This window comes from Rana temporaria, chromosome 3 (assembly GCF_905171775.1).
Source record: "Rana temporaria chromosome 3, aRanTem1.1, whole genome shotgun sequence".
NCBI classification, from domain to species: Eukaryota; Metazoa; Chordata; class Amphibia; order Anura; family Ranidae; genus Rana; species Rana temporaria.
The window spans coordinates 205,486,851-205,512,739 of record NC_053491.1 but is presented as its reverse complement, the minus strand read 5'-3'; the positions used below and the strand labels follow the sequence as shown (position 1 = coordinate 205,512,739).

Here is a 25,889-nt window from a genome sequence, read left to right as displayed (position 1 = left end):
GGCCCCATCTATTTTTTTACACCAATGGAAAAAAGTCCGAACAGGTTTTAAATTTTTCCGATGGAAAAAAAAACACGATAGGAAATTCCGATCGTCTATGTGGAACTCCATCGTAGAAAAATCCACGCATGCTCAGAATCCAGTCGACGCATGCTCGGAAGCATTGAACTTCCTTTTTTTCGGCTTGTCGCGGTGTTTTACGTCACCGCGTTTTGGACAGTCAGAATTTTAGTCTGATCGTGTGTAGGCAAGACTGATGAAAGTCAGCTTCAATCGGAATTCCGACGGAAAATTCCATCAGATTTTATTCCATCAGAAATCTGATCGTGTGTACACGGCATTAGAAATATGTGCATTAAAACACAGCCCCTCCCTTCTTTCTTTTGCATATAAGCCATGGTAGTATTCCGTAAAGGTCAGAGACCTTAAGAACACACTCAAATTTGTTTCCCTGTGTCTTATTTGGTCTCTCACGAATTCGAGGGTCACTGAAGCTCTTTCTGCATTACCTGAAGTACACCTGGGTGGTGTATTACCTCTATAACTAGGCCTCTAAATAAAAGATCTGGAAAAAAGCCAGTCCTCTGTTCCTAATGGGAATGTTTGAGAAATCCTATCGCTTGGAAAAATATCTAGCTATGCAAAGACTGTACATACAAAAAACTGAGGCTGTGCCTTGCTGAGAGGGGCTAGGCCTGAGAGAGAATTACTGTCTTATTTTGCCAGTCTAATTGTCTGAAGGGTTGTAGCATAACCCTATTGTAATGGCTATAAAGATCCCTGTATGATAGAGAATAGAGACTGCAATTATACTCTATTGTGTCTCATGTGCCAAGTGGCAAAAGATCATTGGGAGTGTTGGACAGCTAAAACATTATGCATTTTATATGGTGTGCTTACGATTTAGCTATCCCACACAGATAATAAAAATCTATTTAAATACATTTTACCAGGAGGTATTTGAACAGGGTCATCCAGGCATACATCTTTTTTATGAAAGCCTGTAGGAGAGCCTGTAAGCTATAAAACACAGGTTTTGTTGCCAAAGCCTTATGAAAGAGCTAAAAAAAATAGAACCCTGGCACAGAAGAAAAGCAAACAAGCTAAAGAGTAATGCAGTCTAATTCTGAATAATGATTATAAAAAATAAAAAAAAAGTATGAAAGGGTAAATATATTTTAAAACTTACCTTTATTTATCTTTAATTGTTGCTTCAGATTTTCAATGTGTATGGAATGAGATTCCATCTCCTTTGTATACTGCTCCAACTGATCAGTGAGCATCTTAATGTGGTTATCCCTCTCCTGCACACCCTATTATAAAATCAAAATAATACAATGAAGAAAACAAAAAACAGTGGATATAAATAGCTGTTTTTTTCTAGCCAGTTTAAGTCTTTTTAAGGTACCTGTTGGAGAGCAAGAACGCTGCTCTTGTCTGCATCCATCTGAGCAACCTTCAATTTTTCCCTCAAGTTGTGAACCATTTGTTGACACGCCATAATTTCTTCATCTTTAGATGCCAATATTCTCTAAAATAAAGATTTTGTTAATATTCTGATGGCAAAACATACCTGATCATGTTGTTATCCAAATTAACAGATATCTTACTTTCCATTCTTCTACTTTTGTATTAACTGCTATCATAACCGGATCATCTTCCTCGTTCTTTGCCCTCAGCTGTTCTGTTAGGTCTATAACCTGCAGAAGCAAGTGTAACAGATGGTATATAGTGAGTATAATTCTACATGAAAAAAAACATCTAAGGATAACAATACATTTGCCCCTACAGATGCAAAAAATAAAAGTTGCTACCCGTTATTTAAATGTTACAGTGTATCACTGCTATCAGCCAGGGTATATGAACCCAATGGCTGGGTGGGGAACTGTAAAATACCAATGATAAGCACTAATCCATGAATTTTACTTATGAAAACAAGTATTGTGACTGACCTGGAGCCTGTATTGCTCCTTCTCCTTCCTCAGCTGGTCCATAGCACTGTCAGTATGTTGTACCATGAGTTTCATTTTGCTGTATTCATCGGTCATTTTCTCCATTTCATGTACAGATTCTTCCATGTGTTTTGTCATTTCTTCGTTTTGGCTTTCCAGCCTTTCATTGGCCTCAGTCAAGCTCTGATGTGTGAAAGACAAATGTTATTCAAATAACCTAACCAAATATGATACCCAATAGAATATCTTGTCCAGTTTAATACTTTGGACCACTGAATAGTCTAACATGTTCGTAAAATTCTTGATGTAGCGGGAAGTGATAGTAAATGTGGTAAAAGACGACCAAGGTTGGCTCACCTGTATCTCATTAAGGTATTGTACCAGCTCCATGTTCTTCTTTGAAATGACAGTTTTGTAGTCTTGACCCTCTCCACGGGACATAAGAGATTCCCTCTGGGAATCAATCTGTCTCTGGCAGTCTATAACATCTTGTCGTAGTTGTTCATTCTGTTGACCAGAATTCATGGGTCATGGTCAAACATAAAAAACATTTATTCCTAATCTAATTTGCTACCAGATTTAGTGCTAGCGCTTGACACAACTGCCCAATACATCACCTTCTTCTTAAGTAGTTTTTTCTCCAAAAATTAAAGTAATGTGAAAAGGAAAGTAACATATTTATGGTTAGACAAAAGTAAAAAAAAAAAAAAAAAAAAAGAATTAAAAAGAGAAAAAAAAAAAAGAAAGAAAAATCGAGTACAATAGTTACAAAACAACAAAAACAGGTCTAAATTCAAATCTAATGGGCATTAATAGTGGTTCATTAAAACACCAATATCAACATCCTGATAAATTTCACAATGACCAATCCGGCAGAGAAGCTTTTAAATGGCATTGGTTACTAACCTTTTCCTTTGCATTCAAATATGCTTTAAAAAGAACCACTGTAGTGGCAAATATGGTACCTTAATTGTGCATAAATATAGCATTCTATAGCTACTGCAGTTTCTAAAATGTGTTCTTACAGACATAATTAGGACATTTTGCTGAATACTCAGAACATAGTGGATACCAGTTTCAGCTTTTATGTTCTAAAAAATTCAATTTCAACTGATTGTTCTATAACTAAAGAACCTTATGTGCAATACAAATCAATCAGCAAATTAATAAATCAGAATGAACATCTTATAAATAAGATAATATATATATATAAAAAAAAACAAAAAAAAACAAACACACACATTAATTAAAAAAGCTTTCTATATACGGTACATTATTTCATCATTCCAGTCCTCTGTATGACAATGTCTGCTTATATTTCCCTGTATTATAAAACATCTAAAAGAAGTTCAACTTTATCAGGTACCAACCTCTCTTCTTAATTTGCTGTTTTCATTATCGGTTTCTTCATTTCGGAGAGCCAGCTGAAAACATGTACAGTAACCATAAAAAAAAGAAAAGAAAAAAGAAGAAAATGTTTAGGACTACATAGAAACAGTACCTGGTTCCTATGTGAATGCTTTTTTTCGCCCCAAACACTTATTAAAAAAAAAAAAACCTTATAGTAACTCCTAAAAATAAGCAACAGCTATAGCCATCTTATTTTTATTTTTATTTTTTTACAAAATTAGCCACCCAGTTACATACAAAATATAAATAAAAAAAAACACTGCCTATTCCGCCAATTATCCTGCCTCCGAAAAAAGCATATGGACCACCCAAACAGCTGAAACAAATATACAGCAACGGTTTTACCTGTAAAAAGATAAAGTGAGGCACACACTAGTAATCTACCCACCCCTGTTGTACTATGTAGTCTCATAGTATTAGGAGAATACTAGAATCTCAGCAGGTTCAGCAGGAACTGGCCAAAAATTGAACCATGTATGGGCAGGCTGAATGTACCCAAGTTGATCGACCACCAAAACCCCTCTACCCCCACCGGTAGAACACAATGGATATGAGGGAGGGATCCCCCTGATCAACACTGACCTGTGGTTACAGGGGAAAAAAATTGCTCCTTCTATGGCTGGCCTAACACTTTTCCGAGCCTAAAGTTCTGCAGAATTTGTACTAGAGCCATGCCTACTATCTGTCCACCCATAGCTCTCTACCTCCTAAAAGCCTCATTGATCTGCAACAGTACTTCACATGGGAAGACACTCTTACATTAAGCATGCCTTAAACTTTGAGAGGGCATGCGTCAGGACAGTATGTGAGTTTTTTGTTAAAGGGGTGTTTCACCATAAAAACTATTTTTTTTATTAGACTGGCCCCCCACATTACAATACGATTAAGGCTATTATTTTTTTTGATGCTGTACATACCTTTGTACAGCATATTCACCCGTGGCATCCGGCTTGCGAGTCCCGCGGGAGTGGGCGTTCCTAACATGTCTGTGATTGACATTTTGACCAAAAACGAGCTCCCCCCCGTCGCGTAAGCCACGTCACGATTGGCGAAAGGAGCCGAACGGCGATGCGCATGCGCAGTATAGCGCCGACTCGTCGTTCGGCTCCTTTCGCCAACCGTGACGCGGCTTACGCGACGGGGGGAGCTCGTTTTTGGTCAAAATGTCAATCACAGACATGTGAGGAACGCCCACTCCCGCGGGACTCGCAACCCCGAAGCAACGGGTGAATATGCTGTACAAAGGTATTTACAGCATCAAAAAAATAATAATAGCCTTAATCGTATTGTAATGTGGGGGGCCAGTCTAATAAAAAAAAGTAGTTTTTAGGGTGAACCACCCCTTTAATTACACTAGTTGAATGGAAAATGCATTCTACAGTTCTTAAAGAAATACATCAGCAAAGAAGATCATTTTATTACATAAATAATTGCACCTCTGTGTTATTACAGTATATTTTGAGAATTTCCTCAATTCTGGTTAATAAAACGTTGGAACCTTAGAAACATGTGTTTTCAAAACTATTATACAACAAGACCAAAAATGTGCTAGCAATTACCAAGATTACAAAACAATTACTTGATCATTTCCAAAAAAATAAAATAAAAAGTTCCCGCCATTACATAATTTTGATAGTAGTGCAGACTGTACATATAATAGAATTGTGTGACAAAGTCACTGATGACAATCCTGGACCAATTATAGTATTATGTATAAGCCTGAAGTTGATGGCGAGTAAGGGCTTTCCAAAAAAGAAAATGAGTGCATCCAGCTGTCACATATGTTTGTTATTGCACTAAAAGATCTTTTCAGCTTGGAACATTTCTGGGTGAGAGCGTATTTCCTTTATTGCCAATGTGTTGCAGTTACAAATCAGGTCAGTCACAGCGGAAATAGCGCAGGTCCTAGCAACGCTGTAATGTGGATAGGCAGATGTCATTCTTGGTAAGATTAGATTTCTGGCTAAGGCCAACTTGGTTATAAAAGATATTTACTTTCATCAAAAATTAGATATAAACAAACCTATAGCAATGCGTGAAAAGCCGGTGTAAAGACTGTAAGCCATCATTCACGGTGCTGTACCATGTCATGATCATGCACGCTTTTCCTCTCTTTTTCAAAGAGGGTTCAAATACCAAAAGGCTATTTTCAGATCATCTTTAATGTGTGGGGGGTAAAGGTCCATACACAGGATCGGATTTTCCGACGGGAATTGTGTGATGGCAGGCGGTTGTCAGAAAATCCAACCGTTTGTATGCTCCATTAGAGAACTGTTGTCAGATTTTCTGCCAACAAATCTTGCATAGTATGCTTTAAAATTTTCCAACAACAAATGTGTGTTGTCGGATTATGCGGTCGTGTGTACTGAAGTCCTTCGGACAAAACTCCAAAGTACAAACACGCATGCTCGGAAGCAATTCTCACCATAACACAACATTAGCAGAAGTTTGGTGATGCCAAAGAGCTGAAAAACCATGTTGCTTTGTGTTTGTTGGCCTAGAATTCTTTGCCGTTTGTATGCAATACAAGTTCCTGGCCAACGCCCTTCAGACAAAAGTCTGAGGCTTTGTCCTCATGTGTACGAGGCTTAAGACTAGCTAAAATAGCCTGTTTACACAATCTGTCTGTGTTATCTTGGCTCTCAGCCCCACCTCTGGTGCTGGTATTGCTTCCTGTTGTCACTGGTCCAATGACAGCATTTTAGTAGCCAGTAAAAGTGCTCTCGTTGGAGGGGGGACAGTGGAAAGGCAAGGTTTAACAAAGCAACTAAACTGATTTTATTGGTAGCTTAACCACTTAACGCCCGCCGCACGACTATTTACGTCCACAAAATGGCACGGACAGGCAGAAGGGCGTATATATATGTCCTTGCCTTCTAGCGGGTGGGGGGTCCGATCGGGACCCCCCCTGCTGCGTGCGGATTCCCGCGGGGAGCGATCCGGGACGACGGCGCGGCTATTCGTTTATAGCCGCTCTGTCGCGATCGCTCCCCGGAGCTGAAGAACGGGGAGAGCCGTGTGTAAACACGGCTTCCCCGTGCTTCACTGTGGCGGCGTATCGATCGAGTGATCCCTTTTATAGGGAGACTCGATCGATGACGTCAGTCCTACAGCCACACCCCCCTACAGTTGTAAACACACACTAGGTGAACCCTAACTCCTACAGCGCCCCCTGTGGTTAACTCCCAAACTGCAACTGTCATTTTCACAATAAACAATGCAATTTAAATGCATTTTTTGCTGTGAAAATGACAATGGTCCCAAAAATGTGTCAAAATTGTCCTAAGTGTCCGCCATAATGTCGCAGTCACGAAAAAAAAAAAAAAAAAAAAAAAAAAAATCGCTGATCGCCGCCAATAGTAGTAAAAAAGAAATAATTAATAAAAATGCAAAAAAAATATCCCCTATTTTGTAAACGCTATAAATTTTGCACAAACCAAAATCGATAAACCATTATTGCGTTTTTTTTTTACCAAAAATTGGTAGAAGAATACGTATCGGCCTAAACTGAGGAAAATTTTTTTTTTTATATATGTTTTTGGGGGATATTTATTATAGCAAAAAGTAAAAAATTGAGAATTTTTTTCTAAATAGATGCTCTATTTTTGTTTATAGCGCAAAAAATAAAAACCGCAAAGGTGATCAAATACCACCAAAAGAAAGCTCTATTTGTGGGGAAAAAAGGACGACAATTTTGTTTGGGAGCCACATCGCACAACCGCGCAATTGTCTGTTAAAGCGACGCAGTGCCGAATTGTAAAAATGCCTTTGGGCATTTAGCAGCATATTGGTCCGGGGCTTAAGTGGTTAATAAAACAAGGCATTCAGATATTTTCATCACAATAATTTTGCTATATTCAAGGTGGTTTGGATAAAATAACTACCTTAAAACTCAGTAAACGGTTATAGCTATATGACAGGGATATTGAAAACATTTAATATTGAAGTTAACATACTGTAGAACGCAATTGCAATTCAACACAGCATGACTTGGAGGCAAGCCCAAAGTATCTACCCTCATAGCAATCAGCTTGATCTTTCAGACACAGAAGAGGAGATGCGGAGTGCACCGACAGGGAACCCCAGAAGAGGAGGTTCTGGGCCATTTTACTTTTGTGACAGAGTTGTTTTAAGATAACACAATACCCAGCAATCGGAGAGTACAGAACTAAAAAAAGACTTCAAAATTGTTATATCTTATGAAGAATCCTAGACTTTTCTAGCTCAAAATATCCAAACAATATCTATTTGAAGTAATTGTTTGAACATCATTAGGGCACCGAGTATCCTGAGAAATACATCACAAGTAATTTCTGTAATTATCTAGACTAGATAATCTAGAGTAAAGAATAGTTGTGGGTTTATTTCATACCTTTCTGAAAACATCTATAATGTGTAGTAACCAATAAGAAATTGGCTTGTGTAGTGCCGTTTTCCGATTGGCTGCCCTAGGCCAGACATCTTTGCACCCTTAAAGTGGCTATAAACCTCAAACATGAAATGTGAACAAAGCATATCCTTCCATAGTATGTACTTGTCTCAATTGAGCACCAAGTGTCATTTCTGTCTGCTGCTTTGGTCTGCTATCAGCACGAGTCATTTTTGATGAGTTTTCCAGACACCAAAAGAAAAACAGCGACAGCCTCAACTCTGTTCCTGTGTGAAGGGGCGTGTCCGTTCCCTCCAATCAGGCGTCAGAGATCTCCTAACTGAGCTCTGCAGAGTGTAACTTCAGCTCTCTGTCCCCTTTCTTCTGGACTCTCAGACCATCTTAAAAATTCATCACTTTGAACAGATGTAGAGTAGAGAGGGCTGCAGATCGACAGATACAACGTACATAGGAGGATTTATCTCTGTGCATCACCTGAGGCCAGATCACTTCACTGGGTATATGTAAGGGTTTACAACCACTTTAACAGATGACTGAAAGGCATAAGCATGGCTTTCTTTTACTCTCTAATATGAATCAATAAAGTAATTTTAGGAGGAAGCAACTGTGAGCATGGACAGCAGCTCAGTGTACAGTGCTCAGGGTGGAGTGGTATGTTTTTTTTTTTTTTTTCATCAACCAATTCTCAGAGTTGTATTTCTGTCACTACAATAACCAATTATGCTGCATGCCATGAATGCCTCAATTACTCTAATAGGCTAAAAACTTACCTCAAAAATACCTTTCACTGCCCTGTATGCATGCAAATCAGGCCATGGTATATGTATGCTTTCAGCACCTTAATGCAGCACAAACAATACAGCATGAACAATACAGTGTGAGACAAAGGAAAACAAATGCAGAAAGTGCTGTAGAGTTGTCTCCAATTTACTCAAGAAAGTAGAAATCGTATTTAGAGGACTCACGGGCAATATGTGTGAATTTACTTCAAAAAGGCAAGGATCAGCTCCTTCAGATCCCAAAGTCCTGAAGGAAAATGAAAGCTACTCAAGTGACTGTAAAAGTTATCATTGACTTGACTGACGTCAGTGAAATCCTGTGAGGAGGCACCTGTGCAGGTATGCAACCAAGCCAGGCTGTGTGCGTCAATAGACACACACAGTGGTTCAACCACAACTCCCTCTTCCTCCTCACAGGATTTGACTGACAGCAGCACACTCCTATGGTAGCCCCTGCTCTCAGTTTCTCCTGTGAGATGAGGAAAAAGAAGCAGCGGCACTGCAGCCATGACAGAGATGGATTAATGAGAGGACTCAGGTAGGTGTTTAGTGATGAGGGTGGGGGGTGGGGAGAGACATGTATTGGAATATTTTTTACCTTAGTGCAGAGAATGTATTAAAAGATAAAAAAAAAAAAAAACTTTTGAGTTTAGAACTACTTTAAATGCAGATCAAAACCTGCATTTATGTGGATGAGCTCTAAAAACTGCAAAATAAGCCATCCAAATAACAGCGACATTTACCAGTACACAACGTCTACTGCCAGAAATAATATGCATACGACTCACTTTTTCGTTAACTTGTTTCTCTTTTTCTAGCTCTTTTCTCATGTCTTTCAGTTCCCGCTCTCTCTGTCCCAACTGTTCTTCAAGTTGATGAATTTCTTCCCGTAAAAAACGTGAATCCCTAGTTCCGGTAGACAGCTGTGCCATCTGCATTTAATAAAAGGCCACACAGGGCAAAAACAGGATGAAAAATATAACAAGCAGACAGCATACACAATAACTACAGATGGAAATAAAGGTTGGTTTAGTATACAAGTTTTGTCATCTCAGCTTGCAGAGCTTGGATTAATTGAAAAAGGAGTTTACCAAAAATGTAAATATTGCAGAATATACAGCCTCATGCTACATAACTAATATCCATTTCATGCTGAATAAATTTAACTAAATTGTTAATGTACAGTAAAACTTCGAATTGCGAGTTATGCGGTTAACGAGCATTTCGCAATACGAGCACTGTATTTTAAAAAACGTGACGAGTGTTGTCTCGTAAAACAAGCACAATTCAGGCCAAAGCGGTGTGCAGTATCGCTTTTGGCCTGAGGTGGGGGGAGGCGCTGGAGCCGAGCAAAGCCGAACGTCGCCGTTTGGAAATGCACGAAAAGGCCTGAGGACAGCACGGCTGATCTCGGCAAATCTCGGGTATGAAGTCTTTTTTTTCGCTCTCCGGCGCCCCCACCTCTGGCCGAATGCAGTATTGCATCCCGTTGAAGTCAATGTGGAACAAATTATTTTAGTTTCCATTGACTTTAATGGGGAAACTAGCTTTGATATGCAAGCACTTTGTACTATGAGCATTCTCCTGGAACGAATTTTGCTCGTAATCCGAGGTTCCACTGTATCTTATTTAAAAACAAAAAAAAATCGGTCACAGGAGCTGAAGAACGGGAAGAGGTGTGTGTGAACACACCTTCCCTGTTCTTCACAGTGGCAATGTCACTGATCGTCTGTTCCCTGATATAGGGAAAGGAAATCAGTGACGTCACACGTCCAGCCCCGCCCCCTACAGTTAGAAACACATATGAGGTCACACTTAACCACTAGGGGGCGCTGTAGGGGTTAACTCCTAAACATCAATTGTAATTTTCACAGTAAACAATGCATTTTTAGCTGTGAAAATGACACTGGTCCCAAAAATGTGTCAAAATTGTCCGATGTGTCCGCCATAATGTCGCAGTCACGATAAAAAAAAAAAAAAAAAAATTAATAAAAATGCCATAAAACTATCCCCTATTTTGTAAACGCTATAAATTTTTTCGCTTATTGTGTTTTTTTTGTTTTTTTTTTTACCACCAAAAATATGTAGAAGAATATGTATCTGCCTAAACTGAGGAAAAAAAATGTTTTTTTTATATCTTTTTGGGGGTATTTATTATAGCAAAAAGTAAAAGATAGTGTTTTTTTTTTTAAATTGTCGCTCTATTTTTGTTTATAGCGCAAAAAATAAAAACCGCAGAGGTGATCAAATACCACCAAAAGAAAGCTCTATTTGTGGGGAAAAAAAAAAATTCAATTTTGTTTGGGAGCCACATCGCACGACTGCGCAATTAGTCAAAGCGAAGCAGTGCCGAATCGCAAAAACTGTCTAGGTCCTTTACCTGCATAATGGTCCGGGTTTTAAAGCGGGAGTTCACCCGAAAAACACCTGCGCACCGACGTTAGGCTACTTCCGGAAAATCGTGACGCGATGTATGCGACCGTCGGAAGCCTGTCAATCAAATAAAAAACGCCCAGTCCCGCAGCCCATACCCGGAAGCGGCGGAGAAGATCTCTCTAAAACGGTAAGTACTGCTTCGATTAAAAATAAAACACCCGATTCCCCTTGACAAAATGAGCCTCAATCTAATGTTAAAAATTTAGTTTTTGAATGAACCTCCACTTTAAGTGGTTAAAGAGGTTGTAAACCTTCCTGTTTTTTCATCCTAATGCATTCTATGCATTAAGGTGAAAAAACATCCGATAATTTCCGGCCCCCCAGTTTACTTACCTGAGCCCTCGAAAGTCTCCCGTCGAGAACGTGCTGGATCTCGGCCCAGTCTTCTCAGCTGTTCATTGGATAGATTTATAGCAGTACAGCCATTGGAAATGCTGACAATGAAATCCAATGACGTGGGCGCCGGGCCGAGTCTGGCATTCGTGTCTATGGACGCGAATGCTGGACTCGGGAGCATGCCCACAGGGTAACCCCCTTGGGAAAGCACTTCTCAGAGGGGGTTATCTGATGCGGGGATGAGCCAAAAGAGCCGCCGGGGGATTCCAGAAGACGCGGATCAGGGCCACTCGTGCAAAATGAGCTGCACAGCGGAGGTAGGTATGACATGTTTGTTATTTTTTTTTTTTTTTAAATGTTCGAACCTTTAGTATCACTTTAAGAACAGCAAAACTTTGGAATTCTCACATCTAACATGGCTTTCTGTAAAGTATACAAAAAGCAGATGTAATCCAGATAGTATGAACATTTTGGATTTAGCTTTAGGTCATTTTTAGAAAAGTGTCACAAGAACGCATATATAACACATATTAAAACATCTGTCAGAGCTTTATATGTATCCAGTTTCCAACATGTGGATGCAGTTTTCATTGTATGACCCTGCTTAGAGTGATCACATCATTAATGGAATTAATTCAGAACGCTCAACATAAAAGAAAAAAAAGAAAAAAGAAAATATACAGTATGGCACAAAGGTGGGTTCTAATGTATTGCCAATATACTGGGTCGTTTTGCCGCCGCTATTGCGCTTAAAATAGTGCCTGCAAACCGACCCGAAACCGCTGCTGCTGTGTCTCCAGTAAGAAAGCCCCGAGGGCTTTCACAATAGAACAGTACGCTAAGGACCGTTCTCATCGGTTAACCAATGAAGCGGACTAATGGTCGGATGTGCCTACACACCATCAGTTAAAAAAACAATCGAGTCCAACGTGGTGATGTAAAACACAACGACGTGCTGAGAAAAATGAAGTTCAATGCTTCTAAGCATACGTCGACTTGATTCTGAGCATGCGCGGGTTTTTAACCGATGCTTTTGCATACTAACCATCGGTTTTGACCTATCGGTTAGGCGTCCATCGGTTCAATTTTAAAGCAAGTTCTCTTTTTTTTGACCGCAGAATAACTGACCGATGGCGCCCACACACGATCGGTTTGGACCAATGTCTTTTTTCATCGGTTTTGACGGACCGTGTGTACAAGGCCTAAGAGGGCAGTGAAAAAAGTCCTGCTAGCTGCATCTTTGGAGCGGGGAAGGAGCGGTGTGGATACCGCTCCTCCACCGCTCCTGCCCATTAAATTAATGGGACACTGTGGCTATACCACCGGAAATGCGTCTCTGCAGAGGCGCTTTGCAGCGGATTTTAACCCTCTCGGGCCGCTAGCAGGGGGTTGGCCGAAAAGCGCAGCAAAATTGGCGGTAAAGCGCTGCTAAAAATAGCCACCCAGTGTGAGAGAGGCCTTCAGGTGTGGAGGAGGAATACTGGTAAACCTTTCAGAAAAAAAAATCCATACAAACCCTGTAGCAGCAACCAAAAAAAAAGGGAACTAGTTTTTCCTTCCAAGATGAAAAACTATCCTTTCAATGCCATACAAAGGCTCTTAAAGAAAAATAAAAAAATAAATAACAAATTATAGCAAACGCTCTGGTATGCTTCTTTTGTTGCCAATTAGAATAATCCTATTACAAAAAAATACTTTCCTAATAAAGTGCTCCACGATACAAAAAAAATAAATGAATCTAACGAATACAAATGAAAATTACATCAGTAAAAATGTAGCAGGGATTTTTGAAAGCAAGCAATTGTCAGGGTCTCCGCTCAGCCGTCGGCTAATTGCCAGCTCCTATCTCTCTACAGTGACTCATCTGTTGATGATCTGGCTCGTCAGTCCTGCCTACTTAAGCCTTCCAGTTTACTTGCTCTCTGCCTTCGCCTTGGTCAACATCACAGAGACTTTCTCCTGCGTTCCTGTTGAAGACTTTGCTTGGATGACATCCCTTCTGGCTCCTGATCCTGCTTGCTGTTCTACTACATTCATCTCTGGCTCCCTGACCTTTGACTTGTCCGAGTATCCGATCCGGTTCCTGAATTCAAGTTTTGACTATGCTTACTCTATTTATCTTTTTATTATTAAACAAGTGTGATTTACTGTACTTCTGTCTCGGTCTGATTCATGGTTTCTGACAGGAATATAATATACCTCAATTTCATTTTCCAGTTGCTTGATTTTACTCCTTAGTTGATTTTCTGTTTAAGTAAGAAAAAAAAAAAAAAAAAACAGAAATTGATTAGGTATTAAAATGTTTTTAAGTCCATAATTAAAAGAAAGAGAAAGAGAGATCTGAAGTATTCATCGCTCCCCAGAAATCTCGTTAGACAAGGAATTGTGGCATCATGCCCTGCAATGTACTGCTGTACAAGGAATTACAAGGACCTGAAACCAAGAAAATTCAGTATACAGTTGCAGGTTTTGGGATTTTTTAGGTGCATTTTAGAAGCATTTTAGGAAAGTTCGATAAAAATAATTTATATTTATTTCAAACATTTGTTTAAAAGGTATTATGTCCTCATAGAAACAATGTAATACAGTAGGCTCATAATACAGTATTAGTACAGAAATATTAGCATTGTTGTTCCCAACATGTTTTCGCCCTGAAACTGGGCTTCCTCAGGGGATGCTGTTCACTTGAGATTAGAGCCTTCTAATAAGAAAGATATGAAAAACATATACGTACTATAAGTATCACAGAGTGGTCCATAAATCAAAAAACAAAAAACACACATAAAAATAAAACAATATACACATACCTGTTGCTTTTATGTGTGTGTTTTGGGGAACTACGTTAATATCGCTGTACTAATAAGGACTGTATTATATGAATCTACTGTACTGTATTACATTGTTTTTATGAGGACATAATGCCTTTTAAACAAATGATTAAAATACAATTATTTTTATCACTTTCCTGGATGTTTGCTAAAATGCTTAAAAAATGCAGCTAAAAAACAAAAAAAATGCAACTGTATACAATATTGAGGGATGTGGTGCTAGAACTATGGTCCCCTGTCCAGGATAAACTGTGTCCAAATAAATTTAGGCATCCACCAGCGGAATGTGCAGAAAAGGGGTATAAGCTTAATGACAGAAGCTGGCAAAGATCCATATTTTTTTTTTTTTTACATAGTAAATTAACCCCTTTATTTCTAACACTGGAGAATGCAAAATCTGGTGAAGCTCTGCACAGAAACCAATCAGCTTCCAGGTTTTATTATCAAAGCTTAATTGAACAAGCTGAAGTTTGAAGCGGTTTAGCTACCATGCACTCTCCAGTTTTAGTAAATCAACCCCATTGGGTCTCTCCAAGTTGGTCCACCCTTGCCCAGATCTTCACTGACAATCAGTTAAAAAAAATAATGTGATAATAATGATGTGAACCATCTCCATAGAGGGCAATGTAAAATCATCCCTCCAGCGTCTTAGGGGCTGCTGCGGCGTCGCGCTTCAGGCGTATATACGCCTAGGTGTGAACAGAGCCTAACAGTCAAAAGCCAAGTAGGATGATCACAAACCTGGAGCAAATGTCAGACTATGGTGACGGCTAATAGAGTAGTGATAGAAATCCCTGGAGAAGAGCAGCCCAATACAGTGACACATTACTGTAGGTCTAGTAGTAGAACTGTAACTACAACAATGTATTGCAATTCATGACAGATATTCCAATGCAACCAAAATGTATTTACCAGGCCTTCTTACCAGTTTTGGCTTGCTCTTCTCCTGCCTTTTCTGCCTCTTCTAAGGCAAGGTCTACCTCCTGAGATTTCATCTGAAAGTTCAAAAAAACAAAACAAAAAAAACAACATTATCAAAAATGAACATAGCCCTCAAAATTATAAATCAAACTTTAGCCATTTGTTTTTAATAGATAAGAATCATAGTTTATTTTTTTACTATTTCTCACCAGGGAGATTTCACCTCACTTCCTGACCTTCTTACACTAGGAATAGGGGGGGGGGGGGAAGGCCAAGACTGGTATTGTGAGAGGACGTGTCTCACACAGCTCCGCTACTGAGAGCGTCCAGCTGACTACTACTCTGGTGCACCCCTCGATCGATCCGCCAGCCCTCTGCACAAGGGGAATGACCTAAAATAGGAAGGACGAGGCGGCAGGTCTGGACATCCAAGATGGCGCCACAGTGGCCCTTTGCACAGCGCACATCACGTGCCCAGGAGAAGTACAGAGATGGGGGAAGCAAAAAACACCTTCAAACACCAAGGTAAGGAACAGCCCAAAGATATGTTATATTATGGCCAAAAATTTTGGGGGGAGTGTGGATACAGAGCAGGAGGAGGCTGCAGAATCTCTATGCCAGCATGTGCAGGTGAAGCAGAAGCAGCCTGAGGAGCCCACGATATGCCGTGCCCTCAGACCCTGTGCTGCATGAGCCTGAACAATCCACTTTGGCTGAAATATTGCAGTCAGTACATATGTGCACAGCCTCAGGCAACACCATAAAAGATCAATTCGGGTGCCTGTGGGAAGAGGTGTCACTGCTGCGACAAGACCTCCAAAAGATCGGGGAGTGGACAATTGCAGTGGAAAGCAGAGTCAGCGATATTGAAGATAAACGACCTCTGCTGGTTCGGGAAGCCCACACGGCCCATCAACTGGCAAAGGAAACCAACAAAAGGGTGCATGATATGGAGAATTATCTACGCCGCAATAATTTTGGCATCGTGGGCCTGATCAAACGGAAGGAAGGGTCACGACTACTTTTGTGGAAAGCTCACTGATAGAACTTTTTTGGTAAAGACGCCTTCTACACTTTCTTTACAGTGGAGCGAGCCCATCATACTCAGGGCCATCCGCTCCCAGCTGGCTGTCCTCCTCGACCAATGCTGGCCCATCTTTTGCACTATAGAGATCGGGAAGTGGCACTGTGCTGTGCATGGGAGCACACCAACGCTTAAAACAATGGGGCCAGAGTATCCTTCTACCCTGATTTCTCTGCGGAGGTGCAGAGATGACAGGCAAAATTTTAAGATGTGAAGAGGCGACTGCGGAACCTGTAATTATCCTATGCGATGTTATACCCTGCAAAGCAGCGTGTCACGGCCGGTAGGCAGACACATTTTTATTTTTTTTAATACACAAAAAAAAGAGGCCTCAGCATGGTTGGATCGTAATGAGCAAGCTCTACAACACCGTCCTGATGCAAAAGATGGAGACTGATGCTTATTCTTCCTTTCCTGTACCAGGTTAAGAAGTGGGTCACCTGTTGCTTTCGTCGGCTTATGTTTTTGGCTCTTTGAGCAAGTTAATATTTTGCTTGGGAACATGATATTGTGTACTGAGCCCAAAACTACACTGTGGTTTAACTGACAGTTTTGCTTTTTCAAATCGTAAACAAACTGTGTACACACTTCTGAATTTTTTTCACACTCGTTTGGTCCGCCATGTTGAACAGGCCTACTTTTTGTTTTTCTCCTTTTTTGTGTTTCTTCTGGATACATTTTGGGACACAAGCAAGTTCCTACCTAGGAGCTCTCTAAAGTTGGCACTATTGTGCCTAATTGTTTTAAGTCATTGTTGACAGCCCTTTATAATGAGCAGTGCAGCATGATGGGCAAGTTTGAAGGTTTGCTCGGTTGCAATAGTATATATGCCAATTGTTAACAGACAGAATGGTCTCAACATGATAGCAGATGTTACCACAGACGATTGCCACGGATTGTCTTATTACTTGAACATCCCAGATGACTGAGGTCCCTGTGATTTATTGGAACATTTGTGGACTCAGCACCCATCTTAAACGCATGAGGTTTTTTTCCTGCTTTAAAAAAAAATTCATCCTGCCATTATTTGTTTTCAGGAAACCTACCTGACTGTGGACTCCTGGGGATGCATGAAATACCCTTGGGTGGGATGGGCATACCACTCCGCTCACATTTTCCCAGGTTGTGAGTGTTCTGGTATATGGCTCCTTGGATTACTAGGAATACAATGCAAATTTTTTTCCTGAATTGTATTGTTGTATTGGGGTTTTACAGTGTATCTTGGCTTGTACCGTATAGACTCGAGTATAACCTGTTTTTCAGCACATTTCTTTGTGCTGAAAATGCCCCCATCGGCTTATACTCGAGTCTGTGTCCATCTGCAGCCGTGTGCACCTGATCTAACGGCGCTGTGACGTCAGTCTAGTTGACAGCTGTGCAATTTAAAGGGGTTGTAAAGGAAAAAAAATGTTTTTCCTAAATAGCTTCCTTTACCTTTGTGCAGTCCTCCTTCACTTACCTCATCCTTCCATTTTGCTTTTAAAAAGTCCTTATTTCTTCTGAGAAATCCTCACTTCCTGTTCTTCTGTCTGTAACTCCACACAGTAATGCAAGGCTTTCTCCCTTCTCGTGCGTAGCCTCTCCCCGTCGTACGTGTTACATCCCGGTGGATGGGACTTCTTCAGCGTGGGGTGAAAGAGGATAACAAGACGTCCCAATAGTGTGTTTAAATAGCGTGTGGTTGCCATAACAACCAACCACACCTGCTAGCCTCGGCTCCTCCTTAAACACACTATTGGGACATCTTGTTATCCTCTTTCACCCCACGCTGAAGAAGTCCCATCCACCGGGATGTAACGCGTACGACGGGGAGAGGCTACGCACGACGTCACCCACGATCGCTTTCTCGTGTATCACGATCGGATACACTGTGTTTTTAATGCCTTTACTTCAGCACTCAGTTCAGAGTGCTTTTACATGCGAGTTGTTTTTGGTCTTATTATAATAAACGATCGTTTGGCTTCAGAGAGCACTAGATTTTCCTCTTCCTTTTTTACATGCCCTGAATGCTCCATCTTATTCGTTTATCTGGCTGCTGTTGTGAGATCTTGTCTCTACATACTGCTGACATCCCTGAGAACAGGAAGCTTGCTGTGCTATATTCATGCTGATTAACCCTTTGTTGGTCTGGGTATTAAGGTGAGAGGCCATCCTTTCCATATGGTGGAGGTTTTCTTCTTTCCTGAACATCACTCCTGGATTGTGTGTTTTTTGCACCTACCTTTACTGTTGGACTATTTATATTGCACCAGAGCACATTATGGACTTTCTTTCTATTTTATACTATAGTATTATGTAATTTTGCGTTGCACTATTTTCACTGTAGACTTTCTGCATATCACAGCGTTGCCAACTTTCTGCATATCACAGCGTTGCCAACTTTCTGCATATCACAGCGTTGCCAACTTTCTGCATATCACAGCGTTGCCAACTTTCTGCATATCACAGCGTTGCCAACTTTCTGCATATCACAGCGTTGCCAACTTTCTGCATATCACAGCGTTGCCAACTTTCTGCATATCACAGCGTTGCTGGCTCTAGCCATCATTGACCTATAGTAGTGAAGGAGTAAACCATACAGGTTAACTCAGAGTTAAACTTTTGCACATATTTAGCAGCAATAAACCAATTGTTTAATAAACCCCTGAGATGAAAGATTTCTCACAAACACATAAAATCATGGAAACATACAAACCTTCATTATAGACTGTGTAATTCGAAAAATCTGTATCAAATTTTCATTCGTCTCCCCTTTTAAGTCTGTGCTAGTCACCTGTAAAACAAAACAGTTGTGTAGTTATTACTATTCCGATGACCACTTGGAGTTTAGAAACAGGGAAAAGTTTATTTGCAGGCTTAGATCTGTTTCAAGTGTAATCCACCTTGAACGGAAGGCGGCACCTAAAAATGAATGCAGACACCCTGCTGGGCTGAGATCACAAACCTGCGATAAGGTTTTCAACATCTTTTCTGCCAATCTTTCTTGATTGGGAAGAACATCTGGATCCACTTTCATGAGCTTCCCCCAATCTAAAGCAGGAGCCATCTTTATTGGCTATCTTTCTAGAAAAATAAATAAAAACACAAAAGAATTCATTTACTATTTACAACCAGAGTCATGTTTGTTAAAAAGCAGTATTAAACCCCAAACCAAAAAAAGTATCATATTGCAGCTTGCCAATCATTAGATGAAGTGTCTGCATTCATTTTCTTTTCTTTAGCTTTTTTTCCCCTGGTGATCTGGCCAGTAACATAACTCCTGTATTAGTCATACACTGCTCTGGGTGAATGAGCACAGGAGGCACAGCAGCATTGTCAATTTGGGGGAAGGGGTGTGTTAAAGGCCAAGTACACCATTAGGAGTTTGTTACAGCCATATTTACATGCTGTTGCTAGCACTCCCCACTTTGTGACAGCCATCGGGGGATCTTCTCCCTTCTCTAAAGGCCGCTGTCAGCTGACATCACAGAGCCGGCCAGCCCCTGAAAAGATCCTGACTATATAGTTGATATCCAACAAGAAGCCAGGACCGGCAGCTGGCTCAGCCTCCCAGCGATCCACCAAAAGCCTGAGCCATATTTCTCTTTTGGACCCCTTTCACACTAAGAGCGTTTATAGCATTAAAAATAGCGCTTGCAATCCGCCCTTAAAACAGCTGCTCCTCACACTCCAGGCTGAAAGCCTGAGGGCTTTCACCCTGGAGCGGTGCGCTGGCAGGGTGTCAGAAAAAGTCCTGCCAGCAGCTTCTTTGGAACGCATTAGCAGCAGTGATCTCACTGCTGCTAATGCGCTCCTGCTCATTGTAGCGGCGCATTGCGGGTGATTTTAACCCTTTCTTGGCTGCTAGCGGTGGGTTAAAAGCGCCCCGCTAGTATCCGAAATGCGCCGAAAATCCGACTGTAAAATAGCAGCATTTTACCGCCGATACTATGGGCGGCACCAGTGTGAAAAGTGCCAAACTCCAGCCAGCATTTTTAAATTGGTTACAGAAACACTTTTTATGCACCCTTTTGTGATAAATGTTTTATATAAATAGATAAATGCTGGTCATTGTAAGCACCCCTGTAAGTGATATATGGTTTGTTTCAATCCTCCAACACAGGGTTCTCAAACGAGTGGCCCTCCAGCTGTTGCAAAACTACAAATCCCATCATGCTTCTGCCTGTGGGAGTCATGCAAAGTTGTGACTGTCAGCCTTGCAATGCCTCATGGGACTTGTAGTTTCGCAACAGCTGGAGGGCCGCAAGTTTTTCCAGATAAAGTAGCAGTTAGAGCAGGGGTCTCAGTTTGGTCTGTTAAAAGGAAGTTTAAAAATAACAGACTTACAGATGAAAATAAAGACAAAAAAAGGGATTTTTAATACAGCTTACCTGTAAAATCCTTTTCTTGGAGTACATCACGGGACACAGAGCGGCATATTCATTACTATATGGGTTATATGGAGTACCTTCAGGTGTTGACACTGGCAATCTCAAACAGGAAATGCCCCTCCCTATATAACCCCCTCCCATAGGAGGAGTACCTCAGTTTTGTAGCAAGCAGTATGCCTCCCAAAATGGTCCCCAAAAAGAGGGGTGGGAGCTCTGTGTCCCGTGATGTACTCCAAGAAAAGGATTTTACAGGTAAGCTGTATTAAAAATCCCTTTTTCTTTATCGTACATCACGGGACACAGAGCGGTATATTCATTACTATATGGGATGTCCCAAAGCAATGCTCACAATGAGGGGAGGGAGAACATCTCCAAGACAAAAGGATTTAATTTAGAGATATACTCAAATCATAATAAATCCAACTTAGTTGAGAAAAATAATTTTAAATTTTAAATTTAACTCAAAAGGGAGCCCCCGGAATCCGAGGGTCTCAAACTGCAGCCTGCAGCACTGCCTGCCCAAAGGCTGTATCAGTATTCCTTCTTACGTCCAACTGGTAGAATTTTGTAAACGTGTGGACAGAAGACCAGGTTGCCGCCTTGCAAACCTGAGCCATAGAGATCTGGTGATGTGCTGCCCAGGAGGCGCCCATGGCCCTAGTAGAATGAGCCCTTAATGATACTGGAGGAGGCAACCCTTTCAAGCCGTAGGCCTGAGTGATTAACTGCTTAATCCACCTAGAGATGGTGGACTTTGCAGCTGCCTGCCCCTTCTTGGGCCCATCCGGTAAAATGAACAACACATCCGTCTTCCGGATCTTCTCTGTAGCTTTAAGATAGGCCTTCATGGCCCTGACAATATCCAAGGTATGCAGCAACCCTTCCTTTCTGGAAGTAGGTTTAGGGAAGAAGGATGGCAATACCAAATCCTGGTTTAGATGAAAACTGGATATAACCTTCGGTAGGAAGGAAGGATGAGGGCGGAGAACGACCTTGTCCTTATGAAAAATAAGATATGGTTCCTTACAGGATAAGGCTGCCAGTTCCGATACTCTTCTGGCGGAAACTATGGCAACCAAAAATACTAACTTCCTTGTCAGTAAAACCAAAGGAATTTCAGCCAACGGCTCAAAAGGTTGTTTCTGTAAACTTGACAGAACAAGATTTAAATCCCACGGACAAAGCAGGGATTTAACTGGAGGTTTAATACGTAAGACCCCTTGAAGGAAGGTCTTAACCAGCGAGTGGGTGGCCAGCGGCCGCTGAAACCACACTGACAGAGCTGAAATCTGTCCCTTGATTGTGCTTAATGCCAATCCCTTATCCACTCCTAGCTGGAGAAAACTTAAAACTCTATCGATGGTAAACTTGCGAGAAAGCCAAAGCTTGGACTCACACCAGCTTACATAGGCCTTCCAGACCCTGTAATAAATCACCCTAGAGACCGGTTTCCTGGCTCTGATTAGGGTAGAGATTACTTTCTGAGACAGACCTCTACCCCAGAGAATCAGGGATTCAGCTTCCAGGCCGTCAAATTTAGATGCCGTAAGGCAGGGTGGAGGATCGGACCTTGCGATAGCAGGTCTGGCCGTAGAGGAAGAGTCCAAGGGTCTCCCACTACCATCTTTAGGATGAGTGAGTACCATGCCCTTCTGGGCCATGCTGGAGCTACCAGGATGACTGGTATGTGCTCCACCCTGATCCTGCGCAGCAGGCGGGGTAGTAACTGGAGCGGGGGAAACGCATAAAGAAGTTTGAACTGATGCCAAGGGCAAACCAGCGCATCGGTTCCGCAGGCCATCGGATCCCTTGAGCGGGATATGAACCGGTCTAGCTTCTTGTTGAGTCTCGATGCCATGACATCCACGTCCGGCACTCCCCATCTTTGGCAGAGTGCTTGAAAGATTTGTGGATGCAGAGACCATTCCCCCGGCAATAGAGTCTGGCGGCTTAAGAAGTCCGCCTGAAAGTTGTCCACTCCTGGAATAAATATTGCCGATATGCAGGGCACATGAGCCTCTGCCCATAGGAGAATCAAGCTCACCTCTCTCTGAGCGGCTTGACTCTTGGTTCCCCCTTGGTGATTTATGTATGCCACGGCCGTGGCATTGTCTGATTGAATTCTCACCGGGAACCCCTGCAATTTTGACGTCCAAGCCCTGAGGGCTAGTCGAGCAGCTCTGAGCTCCAAGATGTTGATGGGCAACTGCTTCTCTGGCTTTGCCCAAGTACCTTGGCGAATGCAACCATCCAAAATTGCTCCCCAGCCCGTCAGGCTGGCGTCTGTGGTCACTATCTTCCAGGCCACTGGGCTGAAAGATTTCCCCTTCAGTAGATTCTGAGGATCTAACCACCAACACAGACTTTGTCGGACTCTTGATGAGAGCGGCAACGGGATATCCAAGGCCTGTGGCCTTCTGCTCCATGCTGACAGGATGGCTGCCTGCAGGATGCGAGTGTGGCTCTGGGCGTATGGTACCGCCTCGAATGTGGCCACCATCTTGCCTAGTAAACTCATACATAGGCGAATAGTCGGTTCTTTCTTGCTTAGAACCAGTAGGATTAATTCCTTGATGGCCTTGACCTTCATCAGAGGTAAAAACACTCTTTGTTGTTCTGTGTCTAATCTCATGCCGAGATATTCCAACTGCCTTGTGGGCTGGAATACCTTTTCTCGATTTAGGACCCAGCCGAACCTCTCTAGGTATTGGACCGTGAGGGCCACTGCTCGCTCCAAGCTGGGAGACGAGTGATCTATGACTAGGAGGTCGTCCAGGTATGCTAGGATCGTGACCCCTTGGATCCTTAGTTTGGCTAGGATTGGAGCTAGGACCTTCGTGAACACCCGGGGGGCCGTAGCCAACCCGAAGGGAAGCGCCACGAATTGGAAATGACGCGAAGCCACCATGAAGCGTAGATATCTTTGATGTGGCTGATAAATTGGAACATGAAGGTAGGCATCCTTTATGTCTATGGACGCCATGAAGTCGTCCTTTTGGAGTGTGGTAGCTGCTGACCGCACGGATTCCATCCGAAATGAACGGACCTTTAGGTATGCATTTACCATCTTTAGGTCCAAAATTGGCCTGACATCTCCATTGGACTTTGGGATGATGAATAGGTTGGAGTAGAAACCTAGCCCCTGTTCCAGGACTGGTACCTCTACCATTACTTCCTGGGAAAGTAGATGATTTAATGCCGACATTAATGCGGCTCCCTTCTCCGGATCGTTTGGAATCCTCGACTCCTGGAAATGAGGAGGAGGAAACCTTCGGAAATCTAATTTTTAGCCCGTGGCCACGGAAGACCGTACCCACTTGTCGGGAATGCTGGCTTCCCAAACCTCTGAAAAGAGTCGCAGCCTTCCCCCCACCTTCGTGGGTGGGGGCGTCCCTTCATAAGGTCGGCTTGGGGCCTGGTTTTGCTGGTTTGCGAAACCACTGCCTTCTGCCTCTAGCAGCCTGTCCCTGCGACTTGCTGTTGAAGCCGAAGTTGGCTTTCGCAGGAGGCCGTCGATACTGTTTGGCATTAGAGGGCCCCTGCCCAGGGGAGTACTGTCGTTTAAACGCAGGCCCCTGAAGCCTCTTCTTAGTTGGCAAAAGAGTACTTTTGCCGTTTGAAATGGTCTGAATGTATTTATCTAGGTCGTCTCCGAAGAGTCGTCCTCCATGGAAGGGGAACCCTACCAGGAGCTTCTTGCATGGGGGCTCGGCCTCCCAGCTTTTTAACCATAAGAGTCTTCTCATATGGATAAGGGATAACGATAAACGTGACGCTTGCTGGATAGAATCCTTAATCGCGTCTACCGTAAAGCATATGGCCCTAGGGACATCCGAAAACTCTTCTGCCTGCTGGGCAAGAATAAGTTTAAGCATCTGCTTAATTTGATCCGATAATGCTTGAGCAACCCCAATCGCAGCCACAGCTGGCTGCACTACTGCCCCTGCAGTAGTGAAGGAGTTCTTAAGTAGTGCTTCCAAGCGTTTATCAACCGGATCCTTGAACACCTGTATGTTTTCTACAGGGCATGTTAACGATCTGTTAACACATGAGATGGCTGCGTCCACTGCAGGAGTAGCCCATCTCTTGGAAAATGTATCTTCCATAGGATATAGGACAGAGAATCTTTTAGGTGGTAAAAAGATTTTATCTGGCTTGCTCCAGTCTTGGAACAAAACTCCCTCTAGCAGAGGATGGATCGGAAACACTGCATTGCTTTGAGGCGCCCTTAGTAAGCCCAAAGCTGAAACCGTCGACACTTGGAGATCTGGTACTGGCAAGTTAAATGCACTATGGACCAAGTCCGTTAAGGCTTGGATCCACCAGCTCTCCCCTTGGGAGACTGCTCCAGACTCCTCTGTATCCTGGTCTTCGATCCCCGAACCTACTTGGTCCTTGTCCAAGAGGTCGTCCAATTCCCCTGAGGAAAGGACCTCCTCTTCTGAGGGTCCACGCTCGGGCGACGGAGATCTAATCCGCTTACTGCCCCGCATAGCTGTGGCTATCATTTTTCCCATTCTTTTCTCCATCTCTCTTAAAGAGGCGAGTAATACCTCGTCCGTGACCATCTTAGGGTTGGACTGACCCGCGCCAGCTCCAGCCCCAGATCCCGATGGCCCCAAGGCTCCCTCTGGGGAAAGCAGCGGCATAACTTTGTCCGAGACCTCAGACTCTCTGGGGGAAGCCCCACCTCTTGTACCCTCTGACCCGGATGCCATGGTACAATACCGAGGTACACCTGCTAGCTTATTGGTACTTGGAACTATAAATAGTTAATTGCCCAAACACCTGTTTGGGGGATAAAAAAATGCCTCCTCTCCCCTTGATGAATTTTTTTTTTTTTTTTTTTTCAATTCTTTTCCTTTTCTTTTTTTTTTTTTTTTTTCAAATCCAGGAAAGAAAAAGCATTCTGTCCCCCTGAGTAGTATTGCCAAGAAAACTATTGAGATGGAAAAGAACAGCCTATTTCTAGGCTTGAAAACAGTCTTCTGAAGACTGTAATATCCTTTCTGGCCACTGTGTGTCCTCGGCGCCCCGTGCTGCCGCTCTGGTCTTTTCCTCCTCAGTTCCAATGTTAGAATGAGCTGTTGGAACGAAAAAGGAAGGGCCGCCCCTTCCTTAAGCATCTGACCCGCCCTTCCCCCCTCAGCTAAACGGCGCGAATTGCGCCTATAACAGGCTCTGAGGAGGAAGAACCGATGGAGCATCGCCTGGAGGCTTGCAGGTCAGCATAGCTCTCTGACACACACATTATATTACACAGGCCCCACTCAATGCTTTTCCAATACTACAAGGGAGGTCACTTCTTATGGGGAATAATACACATAGAGCCATCCTATCATTAAGATATGTGACTAGTTTGCCAGATGCAGCGCATAACTTT

General features: G+C 42.4%; 1 protein-coding gene across 1 annotated transcript in view; it reads right to left on the bottom strand.

Moving 5' to 3' along the window:
* CEP290 (centrosomal protein 290) overlaps positions 1-25,889 on the bottom strand; it is a 245,302-nt gene that overhangs the window by 210,350 nt on the left and 9,063 nt on the right. Inside the window, exons 2-12 of the mRNA XM_040344166.1 lie at positions 19,081-19,199; positions 18,832-18,909; positions 15,057-15,126; positions 13,503-13,549; positions 9,320-9,463; positions 3,323-3,376; positions 2,310-2,459; positions 1,953-2,135; positions 1,611-1,700; positions 1,409-1,531; positions 1,190-1,313 (exon numbers count right to left, since the gene is read on the bottom strand). Of these exons, the coding sequence (XP_040200100.1) occupies positions 1,190-1,313; positions 1,409-1,531; positions 1,611-1,700; positions 1,953-2,135; positions 2,310-2,459; positions 3,323-3,376; positions 9,320-9,463; positions 13,503-13,549; positions 15,057-15,126; positions 18,832-18,909; positions 19,081-19,182 (1,165 nt within the window). The 5' untranslated portion in view covers positions 19,183-19,199. The remainder of the gene's footprint in view (positions 1-1,189; positions 1,314-1,408; positions 1,532-1,610; positions 1,701-1,952; positions 2,136-2,309; positions 2,460-3,322; positions 3,377-9,319; positions 9,464-13,502; positions 13,550-15,056; positions 15,127-18,831; positions 18,910-19,080; positions 19,200-25,889) is intronic.